General features: G+C 52.6%; 1 protein-coding gene across 1 annotated transcript in view; it reads left to right on the top strand.

Moving 5' to 3' along the window:
* The first annotated feature begins 42 nt into the window (after positions 1–42).
* The window catches only part of ADCY5 (adenylate cyclase 5), a 158,982-nt gene continuing 136,019 nt past the window's right edge, over positions 43–23,005 (top strand). The window contains exon 1 of the mRNA XM_061407337.1: positions 43–1,745. Coding sequence (XP_061263321.1) covers positions 618–1,745 — 1,128 coding nt within the window. The 5' untranslated portion in view covers positions 43–617. The remainder of the gene's footprint in view (positions 1,746–23,005) is intronic.

Genomic DNA, 23,005 nt, shown 5'->3' with positions numbered 1-23,005 from the left:
TCCCCACCCCTCGTAAGAAAATAATGCTGGCTGGCGCCCGCACCTCCCAGTCGCTCCCAGTCCGCCGCGAGGGAAGGGCGCCCACTTCGTCTCCACGCCGGGACCCCTGCCGAGCCGTCCTAACTGCCTTCTCGCCGTGCGTGCCGCTGGTCTCCGCTTAGGCAGAGTCTGCGAGTGCCGCGCCCAGGCATTGCAAGCCCCGGGGAGGTGCCGCCCGCAAGGACACCTCTCCGTCCCGCCTCGTCCGCAACTCCGGTCCTTGTCGAGCTCGACGCGAGCCAGGAGTCCGGACGTCCCTCTGCGCGCGGCTCAGCAGCTCCAGCAGTCCCCGCTGCCCCAGCTCGGAGCCAACTCCCTCTCGGACCTGGGGCTCCCGACGCGGATTTTCAGCCACTTCTCACCTCGGGGCTGTGCCTGCCTCCCTTTCGCTCTCCCGCTGCCCTCCTTCTCCGCTCAGGACGGGGGTGCCAAGATGCCCCGCTACTGCCCAGGGCCCCGGGCCGCCCCCGACGTGTGACCCCAGCCTGGTCCCCCTGCTCGGCCGTCCACCTTCCCCTTGGAGACCCCCGGCCCGGCCTCCGGGGGAGGAGGAAGAAGACGACGAGGCCGAGGGGGGGATGTCCAGCTCCAAAAGCGTGAGCCCCCCGGGCTACGCGGCGCAGACAGCGGCGGCGCCGGCGTCCCGGGGAGGCCCGGAACACCGCTCCGCGTGGGGAGAGGCCGACTCCCGCGCCAATGGCTACCCCCAAGCCCCCGGGGGTTCGGCCCGCGGCTCCACCAAGAGACCTGGGGGGGCGGTGACCCCGCAGCAGCAACAGCGCCTGGCCAGCCGCTGGCGCAGCGACGACGAAGACGATCCTCCGCTGAGTGGCGATGACCCCCTGGCCGGGGGCTTCGGCTTCAGCTTCCGTTCCAAGTCGGCCTGGCAGGAGCGCGGCGGCGACGACTGCGGTCGCGGCAGCCGGCGGCAGCGGCGGGGCGCGGCCGGCGGGGGCAGCACCCGGGCGCCCCCTGCGGGCAGCGGCGGCGGTTCGGCGGCTGCGGCCGCCGCAGCGGGCGGGACGGAGGTGCGCCCCCGTTCGGTGGAGCTAGGCCTGGAGGAGCGGCGTGGCAAGGGCCGCGCGGCCGACGATCTGGAGCCCGGCGCCGTCGAGGAAGACGAAGGGTCCGGGGATGGGGGCAGCTCGGCAGGCTCGGGCGCGGGGCCTGGCGCGGTGCTGTCGCTGGGCGCCTGCTGCCTGGCACTGCTGCAGATATTCCGCTCTAAGAAGTTCCCATCGGACAAGCTGGAGCGGCTGTACCAGCGCTACTTCTTCCGTCTGAACCAGAGCAGCCTCACAATGCTCATGGCTGTGCTGGTGCTCGTGTGCCTAGTCATGTTGGCCTTCCACGCGGCACGGCCCCCGCTGCAGCTGCCCTACCTGGCCGTCCTAGCGGCCGCCGTGGGTGTGATCCTCGTTATGGCCGTGCTCTGCAACCGCGCCGCCTTCCACCAGGACCACATGGGCCTGGCCTGCTACGCGCTTATCGCCGTGGTGCTGGCCGTCCAGGTGGTGGGCCTGTTGCTGCCCCAGCCGCGCAGTGCCTCCGAGGGCATCTGGTGGACTGTGTTTTTCATCTATACGATCTACACGCTCCTGCCCGTGCGCATGCGGGCTGCGGTACTCAGCGGGGTGCTCCTGTCCGCCCTCCACCTGGCCATCGCCCTGCGCACCAACGCCCAGGATCAGTTCCTGCTCAAGCAGGTAGGGGCCCACCTGGGCACAGGGACTGTATAGTAGGGTGTGCAGGCCTTGGCCTGACTCCAAAGAGAGGCAAGCCACCTTCACCCTTTAAACTGGTGAGAAGATCCAGAGAGACATGGCTCTGTCAGCTGTGTGGTGTCTTCTAGCCTCTGACCCCGCACTCTGAGCCCCAGCATCTTCCTTTACAAAAAGGGTGCTCTTCTATGTAATCTTCCCGCTGATAGACACACTAAACCCTATCCATTATTGTAGGGATGCTAATGAGGAAGGAGGGTTGGAGGAGAAAATTATTTGGAGAGGTCCCCTTCTCTTCCTATGCTTCTGTCCCTGTATATATGGCCCCTGACCAAAGTGACTGGACCCTCTAATCCCTCTCCAACCTCTCCCTGGGGAGAGCCACTGATAGTTTGTAGTGAGTCCTGGATGTAGTGAGTCAGTTGAGTCCTAGATGGAGGATTGATGAGGGGAAACCCTAGGAACTCCTTGCCTAGTCTTAGGGAGGAGAAAGGGTAACCCTGCCAGTTGCCTGAGACTGGGGGTTTGAAAGCTGGAAATATACCTGAAATTGAGGGAAGACTGACAAATGTGTTTCCTTTGTGAAAGTGCCCACAAGCCAAAGAGCTGCCTTCAGCAAAAGTGGGAAGCAACCTTTTGGGTGGACAGTCCTCTCCTGGCCTGAGCAGAAAGCTAGTGTCCTATGTCAGGACCCCTCCATGTGGGTGCTCCTGGTTATTAGTTGTGGTGGGAGCTTTTTATCACTTCTGGGATGAGTTAGGTGAGCCTCCAATGATGGGATAAGGAGGAAATAAAACTTCTGTCTGGTTAACTGGTGGTTCTTCTGAAGACTTATGAGAGGAAGGCGTGCTTGCCATGGTGACCTTGATGAGATTGGCTCTTCTGACAAGCACACTTTCTCCCCTTAGCAGTGCCCTTGTCCGTGGCGCCATTGGCCTCTTCCACTGGCCCCTGCTCAGCCTACTTGGTTGTGCTGCAGCTTGGCTGTGAGAGTCAAATGGGCCCTTGCTGCAGTCTAGTCTCTTGACTGTAGATCCTACTGCACCCCCTACCTCTCTCTGGGCATCTGCTTCCTCTACAGAACTTCTTAACTAACTGAATTCCAGGCATGGCCTCCCCACTTTTAGTGCCTTTTCTCGGACTTCAATCCTACTGAGGACTGTGTGTTTCTTCAGGGGCTGTCCTGTACCCCCTGGCTTTCTCAAAACAGTGCCAGTGTGGGCTTCATGGCGCTGGACTCCAGGTGTACCCTCAAGGCACTCTGTGACTGGGAAGGAGGGGATCTGCAGCCCCTCCGTGCCCTAGGTTCCTTGTCTAGCAAATGAGAGGATAATGCATGACCCTTCCAGTTCTACCCCCTCTGTGCCAAGCCTCACCTCTGCAAGGAGCCCTCCTTCCATTCCAGCCATGTCAGCCTCTCCCTCTTCTGCATGGCCAACAACAGAGTCAGAGCCACAGGGTGGGGCACTTACTTATTCCTGAGTGCCCCTGGTTTTACTCCCCATCCAATGTAAGCCCCTTGGATGCAGAATTCCTGAGGTGTATGTGTTTTTCCTTACCATCTCTGCCTTATCTAGCACTGTGTTGAATATATAGGGATTTCATAATTGCTTAACTGGTTGTATTCCAATGAGTGAAGTAATTGGGGTTGTTGATGCTAAAGAAGTTTTTCTGATCTGGGATCAGAAGGAAAAAAAATCTTTACAGATCATCTTTAAACTTAAGAGAAAAACCTATTGAGAGCTGGTTTGAAAAAAAGTTAACTGCTATTGTTAGTGCTTATAAAGGCTCCAAATGTTTTGAGCTGGGGACACAAGCTGGCATATGAGTTTTTTATCTTTGAGGGTTGTTCCTGGCTTGAATGGGAGGCAGGTTGCTTGGGTGCGTATGGCTTTTCTGCAGAAAGACAGGCATGGCATGCACATGGAGCAGCAGAGGTTTCCAGGATCATTCAGAGTGTTTACTGAAACCAGAGTTGGGACTCAGGGCCTGATTACAGCCCTAGACAATCCGAGGTGAGTGATTTCAGGAGACTGGAGTCAGGTCCCAGGATGGCAGCGCTGGACCTGGGGTGTTCCATCTCCATCTTAGCATGAAGGTGCCACTGCGGCGGCAGAGCCAGCTGACTGACTTCCCATCTAGTTCCTCAGCCCAGTCTCTCTCCCTTCTTTCCCCAGCTGCACACCTCCCAACTCATGCTTCTTTTATCCAGTTGTGGTCTTCAGACCTTCCCCTGTCTGTAGGCTCTTGCATACATTTGCACTTCTCATGACCTGCTGTGCTGAGTATAGCAGAACTTGTTAGAAATGGTCCATGATAATCAGAATGCAAGCATTCTTTGTAGTTGACTTAAGACAAAACTGTTATCTTTTTTTGGTTTGTATTTCATTTGCCTTTCTAATTATGATATAAACTTTGTGTTTCTTGAGCAAATCTTATTGGATGGTGGGAAATATTAGTGAGACAATCAAGCATTACCCTCTGCCTCAGGTTACCCCAGAGTAGCAGGTATTGGAGAATGGCCTCCGTTAGATGCCTTATTCTTATCTTTGATGAAGATACACATCCAGGTAAATGGGCCAGCAATGTGTGGTTTTTAATACTGGGGCTTTGGGAATCTGCCTCCATGACCTTGGACACAGAGTAGGCTCTCAGGAATCTGTTGGCATTTTTTCAGTTCTCATGAGAGACTGGTCCCCTTGCCAGCTGCCCCACAGCTCAGACCTTCAACATCAGTATCTGATCTCGGTATTTTATTCTTTCCCTGTCCCTCTTCTGTCTTGGGCTCTGCCCTTTGCTCCAGTTAGAAGGGAGAAACATCTGGTATCTTATCTGATGCCTCCTGATGGTTTTTACTCAAGAGGAAACTGAGAGGCAAGGTGGGGCAGCCCTTGGCATCCCCCAAGGTGGGGGATGATGTTTCTTCCTTTTGCTGTATCCCCTGCTCCAGCTCTTCTCCTGGTATTCACCCCCCCACCCCGCTCTTTTTCTCTCACTTCCTTTCACTTTCCTCCTCCTCCAGTCCCCTGTTGCTCTCCTCTCCTCTGCCTGCCTGCTTTTCTGCTTCCCCATCTCTTACTCCCTGTTTTGCAGCCTCTCAGCCTCGCCTTCTGTGCTCGTCTCACTGTCGTCTCCTTGGTGGGATACAGTAGGAGCGTCATGGGTTGTTTTTTTTTTTTTCCTTCTTTGCCTGTTAGAAGTCCCTCTGCTACACCCATACCATAAATAACACTCAAGCATCTGCCAAACACATTCCTCACTTGTGTTAATAGGCTGCAATGATGCCGGAGCCTGTTGCCATGGCAACCTCATTTTTGTTTGACTGTATCCCACTCTGCTACATAAAGCCTCTGCATGCACTCACACACAAACAAGTATGCTCACACAACTATTACATATGCTTAGCTATTAGAGATTATTTTGGAGAAAACATCTTTGGGTCTTATGGGGATGGACAGTCATTTGGCAAAGGAGATGAGTGTCTCTGCTTGTCCAGTGTTACTCTCGGAGGTGATAATGGATGGAAGAGTGCTTTGAAAAGTAGAGAGTCCTGTTCAGATGTGGGATATTATTAGTCTGCAGCAGCATTAAACCCACCTGATACAGTTTTTGAAAAGAAGATTCTGACCCTGTATGGGTCCCTGTGAGCCTGGGAGAGCTGTCAGAGGTTGCCCTTGTGTGGGCTGACCCATCCCTACCCAGCCTGTCTTCAGCTCTTTCCTTGCTTCCCTCGGTCCCTTTTGAAGAAACTCAGTGATTTTCTGCATTTCCTCCTCTGTGCCTGTTTGAACCCACAACTGTCACCAGTTGTTCCAGTGATCAGAATGGCAGTTGCGCTATGTGAGTGATGTTCTGTGACCATGAGCACATGTGAGTGTCCGTACTTGGGCTGGATGGGGGTGGGGAAGCAGACCAAGAAATGACTACTGTGGCTGAAGGGTGGGTGTCTGTCTGTCATGTGGGCAGGCTCTAGTATGTATGTGCATGTGCGTGAACAGGTGTGTGCACGTGTGTGTGTTTGTGTGTGTATATCTGTTGTGTGTGCTGGCCTGGGTTATGGAGGTGGGCCAAGGGAAGCCTTTGTGTTGACTTTGAAAGGAAATCATCACAGCTCTGTCCTGTTTATTCTTTGTTCGTGGCTGACTTCCTGTGGCTGTTTGCATTTCTGATTCTGGGCCTTGATCGACCTTCTCACCTTGACCTCTGGCTCCCCAGGGAAGTACCCTGGATGCACATGCCCCTACTTTCCAAAATGAACCTGGGGGCTAGACTTGAGCGGTCAGTTCCCCTGCCCCCATGGAGTCTCGCCCTTCCCTTTCAAAAGCCCGAGCTGCCCACTCACTCAGCCATCCGGTAAGCCCTGTGGTGAGCCGCCACCTCGCTCAGGAACTTGGCCCAGAGGCCTGTGTGGTGGTGGGTCACCGTGTCTGCCCTGTGTGCCCTGCTGGCTGCCGCTGCCTCCCTGCTTGCTGGGTGGTGTGGAGAAGGCCACACACTTTCAGCATGACACCAGGGGTCATCTACCACCAGTTACTTTCCCCATCACCCACATTTCTGGACAGGAGAAATCTGGCCGTGGTGAACCCCAGCAGCAACAGTAGGCTGGGGTTGGGGGGGTGGCTCTGAGTCTGTAGCCAGGGAGGGTCTGCTTGTTTTGCCTCAGTGCTAATTGTATTTGCTAATTGTTTTGATTATGTGGCCTCCTTATCTCTGCGATGGGGAGGGGGTGCTTGGAGGGAGGCACAAGCCTCAGGGTGGGGGTCCAGCAAGGCTTCTAGGCAGGAGGTCATCTAGGCACATCCAGATAGGGGTGTCTCGATGCCTGTGGGGAGGACTTCAGGAGTGGCAGAGGCCTGGCCAAGGAGCAGAACGGTCAGCGGCTGTGCTTTGGGAATGTTGACGGTTAATAATTCTATCTAAGTTTTAATCTGGAGCAAGAGCATGAGGTCTGTGTGCTGTGGAGCACAGAACAGTGTGTTCATGTCTGTCTATAAAGAGGACACCAACGATGCATTAAACCCCAGCACCAAAACCTGCCCAGCCTCACAGAAGAGTTTTGAAAATCAGTGTAAAAGGCCTGGACAGAAGCTGTCCTGTGCAGACAGGCCCTGGCCACAGTTACTCTGTCAGAGGGTGTAGGGCTGTGGAGCACCCATTCGGGCCCAGCCAGGGGAGGGGTGTGTGTTGGGGGAGGGAGGTGAGAGCCTCTCTGCGAGTGTACGGCCTCTTGCCGGATGACTTTCAGTCATGGCGGCCTGCTTGGCACCTCTGTTAACTTTATTTATCTTGTGATAGATCTGGCCAATGGCCATTTACTTCCCAGGAGCATCCTCTGTGTTGGGAATGGAAACAGTTTCCTCTTGGAGTCCCATATGACTGTGGCCCAGAAATTCTTTGGGTGCAGTTACATAAGTTACACTTGAGCATATCTTTCTTTCCTCCATGCCTATCAGGTGGGGTGAGCTTGCTAGTGGAGGGCAGTCAGTATTGATTTTCTCTCCCAAATGCAAAACTCCATGAAGATAATTGGAAAGCTCTACTCCCCCCACTCCCCTCCCACCCACCTCTTTTCTCCAGGTAACATTCAAATCCAGGACAGGGAAGAACTCTTTCAACATCATGAACAAAATCTGGGAGTTTCTAGTTAACAGACCATGCGCTTCATGGGAAGCAGCATTTTGGTCTAGCTGTTGGAAAAGGCCAGTAGGGTCAGGCTTGTGGGCATATCCAGTTGATAGGAAGACTGAGGCCCCATCTGAGATTCTATGTTTGATTCTAGAATTTAGAGGAGGGTACTAGTTTGGTCAGGGGATTGGAAACCTTGACTTCTAAGAGAACACTTGAAAGAGTGGGAGATGTTTAGCTGGGAGGTGAGAAAGCAGAAACACGGGCAAAGTGTTATTTATTGCTGGGATCCCTGTTATCAGATGTTAGAAGAGGGACTGAACTTATTTTTGGTTGCTCCCAAGGGCAGAGTTGGGGTAAATGGGTAGAAATAGTAGACAGATTTCAGCTCCAGGTGTGTGCGTGCTGAATTTTCAGTCGTGTGTGATTCTTTGGGACCCTTTTGACTGTAGCCCGCCAGACTCCTGTCCATGACATTCTCCAGGCAAGAATACTGGAGTGGGTTACCATTTCCTTATCCAGGTAGAAGATACTTTCCAGCCTCTGGGGTTGTAGCCATTACACCAAAAGCCCCCTGGGGTAGCCAGCTGTGTCAGTGGAGGTGTTCAAGGGGAGACTGGACTGAGGAAACGGAAGACTCTGCTTCTGAAGGTCTGGGGTGGGTCCCAGGAAGGGATCTATATTTTTTGCCAGCTTGGATCTAGTTTTCAAAGCTCTCTAGCTGATCTTGATGACCAACTCTTAGGTTTGGGATCATTGGCCAAGATAACCATTCAGTTCACATCCAACCCTTGAATTTTATGGTTTCATGTCTTGCTACAGCATGAATGCCTGCTGAGTCTTTTGGGATGTCTGTCGTCATGCCTAACTTGGTCTCTGTTTAAAAGTCACAAAATCACTGCAGACTTGCAGGCCCCTTAGGAGATGTCCCAGTGGGGCTGGTGAGTATATTGGTTGTAGGATGCGGAGGGGAAGGTGACTGGTAGTGGTGAGAGAGGGTGGGAAAGATTGCCTGTACCTCCCATCCTGCCTCCCAGCCATTCCCATCCCCCTACTCTTGATTGAGGCAAAGCAATCTTTGGCTCAGTATTGGTGGTGGTAGTGGTGGTGAGGGTGGTCAGCAGAGAGACAGACCTTAGTTTGAGTCCTGGTTTACTCATTCATTTGGTAAGTGAATATGAAAAACACTGAGGATACCCCAGGTCCAGAAGGGGTGGTACAGAATGTGCAAAGTGAGATCAGGGGTAGGCAAGAGGTCAGGAACTAGGAGATGGTTTGAAGGAGGAACAGTAGGATGTCAGGCAAGGAAGAGGAGATTGGAGCTGTGAGTGTGGGGAGGGGAAGAGCTTGGAAGTGGGGGCAGGGATGCTGTCTGGAACAATGGGATATAGTCACAAGAAGAGGGGGGTAAACAAGCAAACACTGGGAGACAGTAGTGGCTTTATTCTTTGGGCCTGCCTCATGTGTCAGCCTGGACAGTCTTCCCCCCACCTCATATACATACACACACTTCTTGCTCTGGGAGGGTTATCGGCTCTTGCTTCTGGGCTTTGAGGCTTCTTGATCTCACATTGGGTGGCCTCCTCTTCCGTCTCCTTAGGGGCTTCCTGGGGGTTGTCTCACAGGTTGCCACAGTCCCACTTGGCTCTTGGAAGGGGTCCTGAGGGACCTCGGTACATGACACGTAGTAGGTGTTCAGTGAGGGTTTGAATGAATGAATGAACGGGTGGTGGGGTGGGTGGACGGCTGCGCGCAGACTCTCGGCTGTTCTGAAGTGCTAGACCAACACCTCCACAGAAGGAAGCGATGCGGCTCGGCTTGGAGCCTATTTTGGTGGATTGTTATCCTAAACTCCGAGCAGGGCTTCCAGAGTACCTCCTGCTGCAATTTAGAACGTGTGTCTTCTTGGAAACAGAGAGCTGTTGCCTGGCAGTGCCGGTACTATATCCCTTCACGGATTTGAAAACCATTATTAAGTCATTCTTTCAGCCTTCTCCCCATTCATTCAGACAACAACCATTTATTAGGTGCCTACTGTGTACCAGGCGCGTGCTAGGCCACGAGGGTCCAGAGATGACTCAGCCCGGGCCCGAGCACTTAGCATTGCCTTTAGCCCAGACGCTCCCACTAACTGTCCTTTGGAGGGATGTTGCTGAATGTTTCACATACACACATTCAGTCCTGTGTCAGGTAAGTTTAAGAAATACTGGCTTGATCAGAATTCTTTATTGTAGAACTTTAAAGCTTTTCATATGTTAATATGCCATAGAATTTGCCAAGAAGGGGTTTTTGCATGAAGCCATTATCAGACATATTTGACCCCAGAGCCAGTTTTTGAAGGAGCATAGCAGAGGCATTAGTGTCTGTTGGAACTCACGTTGGGACACCCTGCTTCAGGGGCTGGGAGGATCTCAGCATCCAGCCCCCTGCCTCAGGGATAGGCCTAGGCAAGGTCATCTAGATATGGGCATTTGTTTGTTTGGGGGCTCTTCTACCTCAAAAAGGAGACAGAGCAGCCTGCATTAAAAGTCTCATTCTCTGTTTGCATCCAAAATTCTTTATAAAGTAAAATGATGGGACTGGAAGGGACCAGGGAGATGCCTCCTTTATCTAGTTTTGGTTTCCTTTAAGGGTTTTCTGTTGTCGTTAGACATGGAGCCTGTTGGGCTCTGTATTGTGACCTTTGGTGCGGAGGCGGGTCCATTCGCTGAGGGCCTGGCTGCCTACGAGAAAGTGGTGATGGGCTGTTCAGAGCGTGCTGGGGCCAAACAGAGTTCCCCAGTTTGCTTTGTTTCCTACCATCTAAAAGGAGGAAGACTTTATAGAATGTCGATTAAAAACAATGAGTATATATTGAGATTTTATTGCGAGCTTGGCACTAAGCTAATCCCTTACATATATGACTGTACTTATTATCAATCCTGAGAGAAAGACATTCTTACCCCTATTTCAGGGCTGCAGAATATAGGATAAGAGAAGGTAAGTAACTTTCCCAAGGTCACTCAGTGAGCAAGCACAGCAGATGGTTCGGTGCCTGCTCATATTCCCTGGGCATGTACCTTTCACTCTTGCCAGCCAGACTGCCAGCTGTCAGCACCTGAGGGTTTTCTCTGGCCCTGAGCCTCTCTGCTTGCTTGTGGGGCAGGTCAGAAGTGCTGGGGAGGGAGTGCCCATCCCCAGAGCAGCTCTCAACCAGTGACTGTTGGGCGCTAGTGGATAGATACCCTAGCTCCCTTGACCCTGGTGTGGGGGGAGTGTAACGGAGACAAGCCTTCTTGTTAGCCCCCAGGCCTACAGGATACAGCTCTGGTTGTCCACAGTGGTACAGGCTGGAAAACTATTTTTCTTTTTTTCCTTCCTTCTTTATTTTCTCCCTCCTTCCCTTCCTTCCTCCCTCCTCGATCTTCCTTCCATCTTTCCGTTCTCTTTGTCTTCTTCCCCTGTTTTTTTTTTTTTTTCTCATTTCTCCATTCTCTAATATTTTCTGGGGTCACCTCCCAGGCAAACCACTTCTTTCAAATCCTTGTCTGAGGATCCTTTTCTAGGAAAAATCCAAATTGAGAGTAGAGAAACTGAGATTCTAATCCGGTTTGACTTGAACACTAGGGAGGGGAGTGATCACTTTACTGGGGCAAAAATGCATCAGGTACAGGGACTTCTTTGGTTGTTAAGTGGCTAAGATTCTGTGCTCCCAATGCAGGGTACTTGGGTTCGATCTCTGGTCAGGGAGCTAGATCCCACATGCCACAACTAAGAGTTTGCATGCCACAGCTTGAAAAAAAAAAACAATGATTCCACATGCTACAACTAAGACCCATTGCAGCCAACTAAATAGATAAATATTTTTAAAAATGCATCAAGGACAGAACTCTGTGGCAAACTCAGAACCCTGGCCCCTCCCTCCTATCTGATGATATATGTTTCTCACCAGAACGGTTGTTTCTGGACTAGTGGGATGATGTGAAAAAATGTATTTTTTGTCTTGTGTTATATATATATAATTTGTTTTGAATTTCTGCTTCTTAAAAATGTATGGCTTTCTGTCCCCTAGACAATGTCTCGAATATCAGCCAAAAGACTCAACTACTTTGACCTTTGATTAGCATTTTGTAGATGACAAAGGACTTTACCATGCGTAATCTTACTTGCTTCTCACTACTGCCCTGAGGAGGTGATGAGTTAAGAAGGCGCAGACATTGGCTTTGGGGCCCAGGAGAACGCCCTGGCTGGGTGATCCTGAGTTGCCTTACTCTCGCTCAGTCCATTCCCTCTCTAAACTGAGGATAAGTTCCTGACTGACAGACTCTGTTGTTGAGTGCCCAGACAAGGTAATGCATATGTGAGCTCTCATAATTACAGACCTGTGCTGCTGATATTGTGTTGAAGAGGAGGAAGTAGGGGTTGAGAGAGGTTGAGTGACCTCATTCAGGTCACACAGCCAGTTAGTTAGTTTAGGAGCTGCTGCACAAATACAGATCCCTGACTCCAAATCCAGTGCTCTTTGCACGTATGAACCCAGCCTGAGTCTACCCCGTCGTACTTAAAGAGGCTATAGAAGGCATAGCTGTTCTCAAGCAGTTGTCTTGGGTGGTTGTGGAACACGTGGTTTCTCATTTGTGACACCTCCTTCCCATGGGGTGTCTGGCTCAGATAGGCATTAAATCATTTGTCACTTCCGGAGCCTGCAGCGATGCTGTGAGAGGGGACAGCGTGAAAGTGTTTAGAGGACAACTGGGATCAGATGTTTACCTGTGAAGGGCCCCTGAGTGGGCTTCAGGATGGGTCAGGAGGGATGCAGACCTGAAGAGGGGTCAGACACAATGCCGGGTAGCTTAGGTCTGGGTGTAAGGCTCCCTCATATCCAGGCTTCTGGTGGCATGGGTGGAACAGAGGCAGGAAGGGAGGAGGCAGCTGGGTACACATCAGCATCACTTCTCGGAGGTCAAATCTGGGGTTTTTCTGTAGAGTCGCATCTAGTGGATAGAGCAGTTTAGCGTTTACTCTAGGATGTCTTTAGAGCCCAGCTCACCCAAACCACCATCATCCTAACAAGTACCCCAAATATCCTGCTTCAAAGCCACTTCTGTTGTTTGTCACTCTTCTCAAGAAAAATAAAGGAAAATGTAACTCCTGCCCAAGTGCCATTCTTTTGCTAAGTGGATTTTCAAGATTTTATTTTCACATTTTCTTTTGGGGATGAGTGTGGTGATTTGGGCTTCCCTGGTGGCTCAGATGGTAAAGAATCTGCTGGCAGTGTGGGAGACCTGGATTAGATCCCTGGGTTGGGAAGATCCCCTGGAGAAGGGAACGACCCACTCCAGTATTCTTGCCTGGAGAATTCCATGTGTCCTACTCTTTTTTAACTCCATGGACTGTAGCCCACCAGGCTCCTTTGCCTATGGGATTTCCCAGGCAATACTGGAGTGGGTTGCCGTTTTCCTTTGCTGTTTGTTTATTCACTTAACAGGCCCAAGCCCCAAGTCTTCCTCTGGCCAAGTCCCTTTTCTTGTAACCATTTCACCACACTGCCTGAGAGGGACCTGGCTATCGTTTGACGGGCTCCCAAAGGGTAGCAACAGCTCAGAAGCACCTTGGTCCTGACAGCTGAGTGGAGGCAGCCAAGGGAGAGTGATGGTCACTGAATCCTGGGTGAGCAGGGTAGGCTTGTACCCCTCCCTGCCAAGGAAGGAGCCCTGCCTTTGCAACATCTGACACTCAGCATATAACATCAGAGTCACTCTGAAACACCCTCTTCTTTTCCTCTGGAGCACTCATACTGGTTTATAATTTTATTTCAGTAGGTTTATCTATCTGTCTTTCAACTTGTCAGTCAGCTCTTTGAGGACAGGGGCCTCATCTGTTTTAATACTCAGATATTTACTGAATGTTCCTGACTCTCTGACCCCCGCTGCCCAGCACTGTGGGAAGCAGGTGGCTAGTTCCCATTTGCATGTTCCATAGGGAATGCTGACTCTTGACAGCCAGGGCTCCCTCCCTTGACCAAGGTGAGCTTGTGCCCTGCTGGCACGGGGCTCTGAGCCTGGGGGTGTGATCTTAGGAAACACTGCTTTCCATCTTTGCCCTCCTTCTTATGGGTTCCCTGCTGGTCTGTCTGGTAATGTCAGGAAGGTTCCCTGTTGTCTGCGTTTGCTTCTCCCTCTCATCTTTGGTCCCCTTTCTTCTTCTTCTTTTTTCTGGTGTCCTTTTTCCTCCTCCTGAGTCCTCCCACTTCCCTCTTTCCAGCTGTAAGATGTGGGAAAACCTGAGAGACTCGCCAGGAGGCAAGCTCAACTATAAGGACTGTAAATATGAGCCTGGCTAACTACACAAATTCCAAACAGTATTCTTCATGCTGTTCCAAGCAACCCCATGAAAGAGCAGCTCTCACAGTGTGTTATAAACTTCCTTATGGTTGATTGCCCTGTATCGCAGTGCAGGTGGCAGCTCTGTTTTCACCTCGAACGCCCAGCACTGAGACATCAACTTCGGGGTGGGTTAACCTCCAGTCACCCAACAGAACTTGAGGCGTGGGAGAGGAAGGTGTATCTAGGAGTTCTTATATAACCCTGGTACCCAGGCTATCTGTAGTGGGCCTGGACATCAGCATTTGGGGATGCTCCTGCTGATTCTGACGTGCACCACAGATGGGAACTACTGCCCTGAGCCTCCCTGCGTCAGCAGAGGGCTCGGGGGGATGACGCTGAGTCTGATTTATGGCTGTATCGAAAGGAGAGTTGTTTATATCGAAAGGGGTTTATTGTGGTGATTCAGTAAAGAGTGATGACCACTAAAAATTATTGCAGGTGTGTAATAGGGGAAGAAAACTTGGTTGGTGGTTGGTGTATAAAATCTTATCAGGCCAGGCTGTGGCTCAGTATATTTATGTTCCTCTTATCACCAGCAATTAGCCCCAAACGTGGCTCAATAAGTGGCTTAGCACAGTGTTGTGATAACTGCAAGGATAGTTTAGAAAACGACTGCTGTACCATGCGCTCCACGGAGCCATCTTGGCAGACAGGCACATCTCACTCAAGGCTCCTGACGGCCTGAGGGCTACACCCAAAGGCCTGCTGATCACTGTTAACTCTTCCCTTCTCTCTTTTTTGTGTGGTATTTCCTCTCAGAATTGGAGAAGGAAATGGCAACCCACTGCAGTATTCTTGCCTTGGAAATCCCATAACAGAGGAGCTTGGTGGGCTACAACCCATGGGGTCCCAAGGGTCGGATACAACAGTGGGAGAAATTGTACGTTAGTCTTTGTGAGTCTCCCTCCAACTGGAATGTAAACTAGGACAGTGTCTGTCGTAGACGTCTGTTACAGAATGAATGAATTTGCACAGAGTTAAACAGCAGGCAAATGGCAGTGTGAGTCCAGCACTACTTTTTTCTTTGACCCTTAAGCTCATGAAATGTGCAAGGAATTATTATATAGTCAGAGACTCCCCGTCTGCGTGTATTGTTGTCAACACGCATGGCAAAGACTTAGAGTAAAGAAAGGTGATGGAGAGAAGGGCCTTCCCCCACCCCGGAAAGGATTTCCTTCCTGTGGACTTTAAAGCTACTTCTTTCCTAGCACCTTTGGCTAGGAATGTACAAGGATCCTGCTCTAGCCCTTATGCTCTGGGAGGACTGAGAGACACACATGAAACCAGGCTCCATCTGAGGACCGGGAGGATTGAAAAGCCCCACATGTGTGGACTGAGGCCTGGGAAGTGTCCCTATCTCAGGACAGGGAGACATCCTCAGGTTAAATCCTCCACGAATGGCCACATGTGGATTATGACATGGTTGATTTCGGAAAGGGGTTATCTGGGGAGAGTTAATTTTGGATTTTGCTTTACATTTATTTTTAAAGTGGAATATTTCTCCAGCATTGGTGACAATGGCCTAGAAAAGCCAGTTAGTCACCACATCTGACATCTTCCCCGTGTCGAGTGTCTGCTGCCCCTGCTTCTTTGCCACCTGACGACTGTGGGGCTGATTTACATCCTCTCCCTCGGGGAGCTTTCACGGGCAAAGGATCTATAGGGAAGCACTGCTGGACCTAACCGGGATCATCCTCTGCTCTGTCCTGCGTGTCGGGAGCGGGCCCTGGTGCTGCTGTTTGCCTCTCCTCACAGGGGGCGATGGCATCCAGGCCTTTCCCTGCCTCATACAGGTCTGTGAGGCTGGTTCAGTCTGCATTCTCCAGTGGTTTTTTCCCTTCTTTCACTCTGTACAGTTTGCTAGTAGTAAAAGGAAAATCACCCGAAGCCTGGATTTAAAGTACAGAGCTGGTTTCTCTTAAGGGAATGGACAGCGAGACAAGCCCCACCCCATTTCCCCGAGTGTCATCTGTGGTTCCGCTGTGGAGCAGGAGGAGGGTCCCAGGGCAGCCGCTGGAGCCTCTGTGCTGAGAGGGGTGCGGGGAGTGTGGGGGGAGAAGGGAGGAGACACAGGAGAGGTGCTGGGACATGGGGAGAAGGGACGAGGCTGGCCCTGGACTGATGTGCGAGGCATTCCCCACTGGATCTTCACACCCCGAGTTGTAATTCATTTAAGAGGGTCGGGACGGAGTAGGCAGTGGCTGTGGGCAGGTGAGCTCAGAGGACCTGCTGCAGTTGAGTGTGGTGTGCAGCAGGGCCTTCTCTTCCCCAGTGAAGGTGCCGAGGCTCAGAGCCTTGGGTTTCAGAAGCTGAGAAGCCACCGGGCTGGCCACACCTGGGTGTCATATGCTTCCCTGACTTGTTCCAGCCCCATGGTGCAGCAACTGCCCTTCCAGGGAATGGGTATCAGATGGTCTTGGAGGTACCTCCCTCCCTGTTTGTGTGACCCCTGACCTCTCCAGGCCCCTAGAGTGGAAAGCCTGGGGGAGCTATCTGACTGGTCGGTGGGAGTAGATGGGGCCAGGTGCCTGGCCTTCTGCTCCGAGGAAGGGGGTGCTGTATGATCTACCTCCATCCAGGGCTGGGGAGAGGCTGAGCTCAGGTACTCCTTGAGGAGGGGGCACTGCTCCTTCCTGCTTTGCTCCAGGGACCGCTCTGGATTTGGAGGTGTCCTGATAGCCTGCCTGGTCAAGGGTGCGTCCTTTGGGAACAGCATTTCTGTTTCTTTTCTATTCACCAGCCTTTGCTGCTGTCCTGATCAACTCCTGGGACCCTGGCATGGGAAGAAATGAGGGGGCTTTGTCCTTCCCTTGGGGGCATGTTCAGTCTGATGGAAATTTTGCCTTTCTGAGATGCTCAACTTAAAGATAGGACAACATTACTAATTCCTTCCACATATCGGGCACTTACTGTGTGCCAGGCAGCGCTGAGCCCTGTAACTCATTTGACCCTCGTAATCTCCGTTTAGATGGGTTTTTAAAAAGACAATATTTTATAGATGAGGAAATTGAGGCCCAGAGAAGGTTAGTGGCTTATGTGAGGCTGTATGTTTGGAGAGTGGTACAGCAGGCTCCAGAGCTCATGCTTTCAGCCAGGACACCGGCAGCTCTTACACTAGTGTGTGCAGGAATTCCCCATGAAGTCAATTAAAAAAGTTCCTGGGCCCCTTGTCAAGAGAGCCTGATGCAGTAAGTCTAAGGTGAACCCCCAGAATCTGCATCTCAAGTCGGCACCCTAAAAGGTGAGCCTGTTGCCCCAGAAACACAGTTCCACTCCACAGTGCCTCCCCCAGTGGAGAAAGGATTCAGCTGACAGGGTCTCCCTTCCCCGAAATGATAAGGGCTGGTGAGGGGGAGATATCTGGCTCCCACAGAAACAGGTTTCTGGGTCGACTTCCCCAGGATGTAGCTGGGAAAGGCAGAGTGAGACAGTTAGACTGAGGTAAGGAGGGGCCTTTCTGCTGCGCCTGTGCTGGTCTCAGGGGGCAGAGGTGAGGGGACTTTTGGAAGAGGTGAGGGGGGGACTGTAACCCAGAGGATGAGAGCTAAGAAGTGGTCCGGGAGCTGAGCGTATGTCAACCGCCAGAGACAGGAGCAGTTTACAAAGGAATTCTCAGGTGACTGCAGGGCCGCCGGCTGTGACTCTGTAGGCACAGAGGTCTTGACCAGGAGACATCTGCCTTGCCTTAGTTTCTTCATCTGGGCCACATAAATCAGACATTCCCTGAAGGTCCATCCAGTGAGTATACTAACAGGGGCATGTGGGCGTGCTAAGTTGCTTCAGTCGTGTCCAACTCTGCCACCCTATGGACAATAGCCCACCAGGCTCCTCTCTCCATGGGATTCTCAAGGCAAGAATGCTGGAGTGGGTTGCCATGCCCTCCTCCAGGGGATCTTCCCAACCCAAGGATCAAACCCGAGTCTCTTGCATTGGCAGGCAGATTCTTTACCACTAGGACCACCTGGGAAGTCCTATTAATAGGGGCGCTGGGGCCAAAAAAGAAAGAATTTCACTCCAGAGGTTTGGTTGGGGAATGCAACGGTGACAAAAATGATACAACCCTCGGGGACTGAGAGTCACAGATGGTGTGTGGTCCTCAGGGGTCCTTGTCCTTTGATTGTCCTGGTCAGTGTCCCTCCAGTTCCTTGAACTCAACACATCCCCAAAGAAAATTCATCGTCTTCCCTAAATTGACATATAAAATAAATGGACTTTATTTTTATCATGTCAGTTCTCTCTCTGCCTGCTGCTGCTGCTGCTAAGTCACTTCAGTCGTGTCCGACTCTGTGTGACCCCAGGTACTGGTGTTAGATGTTTGTGGGACTGAGTTATTTAACAGATGTCTACCATGTATTTGGCGCTGGGAAACCAAGATGAATAAGCTGCAGACTGTGCCCTCAAGGGCAGAGCCTGTGTGTTGTGCCTCCTCTATGCCCGACTCTGTTCTAAGTGCTTTGTGTTTGTTCTGCTAACTCATTTAATCCCCACAACAGCCCCAGGAGGTGAGCACTGCTGTGGTCACCCCCATTTTGCAGATGAGGACACTGAGACTGACATGTTAGGTAACTGGCCCAAGCTCACGCAATGAACTGGGCAGCCTGGCTCCAAGTCCCGGCTCTGACCTCCCAAGTGCAGTGGACAGATGGGCACTCACACCTGCTGGGAGCCGCATGATGCCTGCAGTTTTCGCAGCAGAAACAAAGCATGCAGCCTGTAGCAGGCAGGGAAAGAGGTATGTGTGGCAAAGGTAGGTTGGACTACGTTGGGAAGCCTATAGATTTCTGGACCAAAGCAGTTGTGTTTTTTGAGACAGTGGGCATCTCTAGGTTTTTATGCAAGACAGTGCATGGGCATGGCCCCATCTGTATTGGGAAGGGTGGCTCTAGTGTGTGGAGCTGGAGGGAGCAGCCTGCAGGGTGAGGGAGAGGCGGTGCTGAGTGCGGAGGCTGCTGCCCTTGTCTAGGGAGGCTGGAGAGGGCCCGGGAGGGGCGGAGGTGGAGTGGGGGCGAGGGTCACAGCCTTCAACACGAAGGGGAGGGTCACAGGGAGCACCCGGGCATTTTCCTATTGATTTCTCCTTGCCTTGGTTATCAATGGTGCCAAACCCATTCCCTTCTGCTCCCTAATAGACCAGCTCCCCAGCCTCTGGGAACCAGATAGCATCTCTTTCCCAGGGGACCTGGGGTGGATCCTGAGGGCTCTCTTTCTTATCTTTTCTTGGGATTTAAATATCCCATGTCAGGGACTTCCCTCGTGGTCCAGTGGCTAAGACTCTGCACTCCCAATGCAAAGGGCCCAGGTTCGATCCCAGGTCAGAGAACTGGATCACGCAAGCCGCAACTGAGAATTCACAGGCCACAACTGAGAGTTTGCATGGGGCAACTACAAATCCCACATGCCGTGACAAAGATCAAAGATCCCGGGTGCTGCAGTTAAGACCCGGGGCAGCCAAATAAATAAGTAAACATCTTGTGTCAGCCTTCTCTCCTTAAATTCCCAGGACTCTGCCTTTATCTAGGTGTTAAGCACCCAAACATTTGACCTCTTAGCTCTTCCTCCCTCTAGAACCCAGGAACCCCCACCCAAGCAGCTCCTGGTGCCCAGAGATCACAAGTCTCTGAGCACTTCGTCCCTCTCTGGGCCTCTGGGACCCTGGCCGCCCTGATCCCCAGCAGAGCTCCTCGTGCACCTGAGGGCCCAAGATGCCACTCTTGGACACAGTGTCCCTCTGGGGACCACTTGACAAAATGCATATTTACAGAGGACTTTGTTCATTGCTTGTCCACTCCCCCTCCCCTGTTAGAATGTCAGCTTCCCCAGGCAGGGACTCCTTGTGCTCATGGCTGTGTTCCCTGTGCCTACATGGTTCAAATCCCGGATCCTCCATGTCCCAACTGTTTCTCCTTGGCAGGCTCATTGCCTTTTCTAAGCCTCAGTGTGTTCCACAGAATGGGATGGAATGAGAATTGCCGCCCCTGAGTTTTGCACTGAACATTCTGTGTGATGATGTATGCAAAGCCCTTAGCACAGGGACTGCCAAGAGATACATCCTCCATAAATGACCTGGGATCTGTCCTGGCTGCACACAAGCTTTTAAATTCCCACACTTTATAGGAGAGCCTAGTGTTTCTTTTGAAGTCCTTTGTGTATGGACCGTGGTAAACAGGGTAGGAGAAAATTGCATTACCAAAGTTCCCAAAGAAGGCCGAGTGGAAGAAGGACTAGGTCTTGGGTTTTCCCTGCACCCTGCCCCATCCTTATTCTGGGTGCTGGCCACCAAGTGACCAGCATAGACCCTCCACAAGTGAGGCAGCCTTGAGCACTGACTGGCACCAGCCTGGGAGCTGGAGCCAGGAGTTCCCTGAGGGAGTATGAATTGGGGAGGGGGCAGTGGGCTGAACCAGGTTTCCCTGAATTTGACAGTAGCTGTAGCTGAGAGAGGAGCTTCCCAGGTGGCGCTAGCAGTAAAGAGCCCACTTCCCAGTGCAGGAGACATAGGAGATGTGAGTGTGATTCCTGGATCAGGAAGATCCCCTGGAGAAGGGCATGGCAACCCACTCCAATTTTCTTGCCTGGAGAATCTCATAATTAGAGGAGCCTGGCGGGCTACAGCCTACGGGGGGGGGTCACAAAGAGTCAGACACGACTGAGTGACTTAGCACGCATGCACATGCATGGCTGAGGGAGACTGCAGGGATGTGACCAGAATCCTGTCTAGCTGCTGCTTCTACTGCTAAGTCGCCTCAGTCATGTCCGACTCTGTGCAACCCTATAGACGGCAGCCCACCAGGCTCCCCCGTCCCTGGGATTCTCCAGCCAAGAACACTGGAGTGGGTTGCCATTTCCTTCTCCAATGCATGAAAGTGAAAAGTCAAAGTAAAGCCGCTCAGTCGTGTCCAACTCTTAGCGACTCCATGGACTGCAGCCTACCAGGCTCCTCCGTCCATGGGATTTTCCAGGCAAGAGTACTGGAGTGGAGTGCCATCTAGAGAGGCCAATAAATAAGCTTGAGGATGATTCTGGAAGGGTTAGAACCACTAGCAAAGAGAGCAGGCAAACATCTGCTTCTCCCAGATGTGCTTCCTTCTGTAACTTAGTAAGACATGCACACCTGCCCCAGAAGACAGAAGTACCCATGGGCCACCAGAGGCCTCAGGGTGGAGAACACTCAGAGCCTGAGAGAAATCAGTTGAGATGCTGGAGGGATCTGGCCAAGGTCAAGTGACAACCAGGACATTGAGTCCAATCCCTCGCCCCCAAGTGAATGTCTAGGTGGGGCAGGGTGAGAGAATGTGACAATGTCCAGAACTTCCCCCAGCTGGTTGGACCTTTGGGACTGCACCAGGGCTGGCCAGCTGGGTGGACTGTTGGAGGATGGCTGGGCAGCAGCCTGCTGGCTTCCTGCTGGTCCATAACCTTGTGTGCCCCTGCCTGGGCCCCTTCTCTCCAGGGCTGTTACCCTCACACTGAGCGAGGGGGCCTCTGTGCCTGGGCTTCACTTAGGATGCATAGGGAGGGGCTATGGCAGAGCCAGAAACCACAGCAGCCCCGGACCCTGGCTAATGGAGGCGGTCTTGAAATGGACGTTTTTTCTTTTTGGCTAAATTAACATTTGGCATTTCAGGGTGCTGGCCCCACGCCCGGCCACTCTGGCCTTCTGCCTGTCAGCTCCTTTGAGGCTATTTTTGCCATTCACTTATTTATTAACTATTATTGCTCCCCAGGACAGATGGGTGTGCACGCTCGCGCGCGCACACACACACACACACACACACGCACACACTCTTCAACCCAGAGCCCGTTGGAAAAACCATCCTGCACCCACCAGGCTGAGCATGGGAGGCAAAAGGGGGAAATGATGGTCTGCCTGAGTCAGGGTGGAGGAAGGGCTGTGGGGTGATGGGAACCAGTGGCTTCCCCACGCTCATCACTCCCCAGAAACACCTCCACTCCCAAAGCATCTCTCTTCCTGTTCTCTCTCCCGAAGAGGTGTTCAGCCCTGGGAAGGGGCCATGTGTGTGAGAATGCTATGGGTCCTGCCTGAGCCGTCTTTCCAGAGAAGCCAGCAGGAAGACCTGGGAGATCTAAGGGCCCCTTGTTAGGTTGCAGGAGGGCCCAGCTTCCTTCCTACAGAAGGCCTGCTCCTCTGCCCTGCCCCACCAAACCTCATCTTCCAGAGGAGGGGAACTTGGCTTCTGCCTTCAGAGAGCTCCCAGCCTGCTGAGGACAAGCCTGGGCTCTGGTCGTCAGATGAACAGGCCCTGCTGACAGCATGGAGCATCAGGAGGAACAGGTCCCACCTGAGGGGCAGTGTGCACTTGGCCCTGACCAGCATTCTCTCCCTCGGAGAGCAGGTTGTTAGCAGAGCAGGTGCCGGCCCCGCCAACCACACAGACCTGTGCGTGGGGCACTGTGTGTGGTACCAGGGTGAGCAGTGTGAGAGGATCCCCACATTCACATCCAGGCTCCGTGCCTCAGGGCAGCTCTCCTGCTCTGAGGTTGGAGCCCCAGCTGTGCTCCTGGGACTCCCCAGAACCAGCATGGCACCAATGGGAGAAGAGAATGAGCAGCAGGGACCCTCCTGCTTCCAGAGGCTGCCTGGGGCCTCTCCCAGGCCTTGGTTTGCACCTGTGAGAATTGGGAACACTGCTTCTGCCACCTCCAAGGCAGGGAGCGAGGGGCTCAGGGTCTGGAGTGGTGGCAACCAGGCCTGAGTCCCGGCATGGCTCCCTCTTTCTCCCACTCGGCTGGCCAACCCCACCCTACCCTCCTTAGGGCATGTGCCATCTACTTTCCTCATCCCCTCAGGAAGACACCACACTCCTGGGACTAGAGACTTACTCCACAGGGACCATCAACTGCGGGGCTATGTCCCGTGGGGTTTTTCTGCTGTGGGACTCAATGCCAGCCCTTTTCAGACTCAGGGAACTCCTTGTGGGCAGGGGGTCCCTTCCATCAGACTGAGAGTGAGGGCAGGGACTGCATTTCCTCCATTGAGGCTAGGAGCTCCTGAGGACAAGGACCATGTCTCCCTCTTTAGACTGAGAGCCCCCTGAGGGCAGAGACTGAGTCTGTCCCCACCAGACTGGGAACTCCCTGAGGGCAGAAGATGCTACCACCTCCTTCAGACTGGGAACTCCCTGAGAGTGGGATCAGGACCCAGTTGGTCCTGGGTGCTTGGAAAGCTTGAAAAGAGGGTAGAATGCTGGGGGCCACAAGGCTGTAGCTGGGGATGTGGAAGATGAGAAACTTCCC

This window comes from Bos javanicus, chromosome 1 (assembly GCF_032452875.1).
Source record: "Bos javanicus breed banteng chromosome 1, ARS-OSU_banteng_1.0, whole genome shotgun sequence".
NCBI lineage: Eukaryota > Metazoa > Chordata > Mammalia > Artiodactyla > Bovidae > Bos > Bos javanicus.
This window is presented reverse-complemented; position numbering and strand designations above follow the sequence as displayed.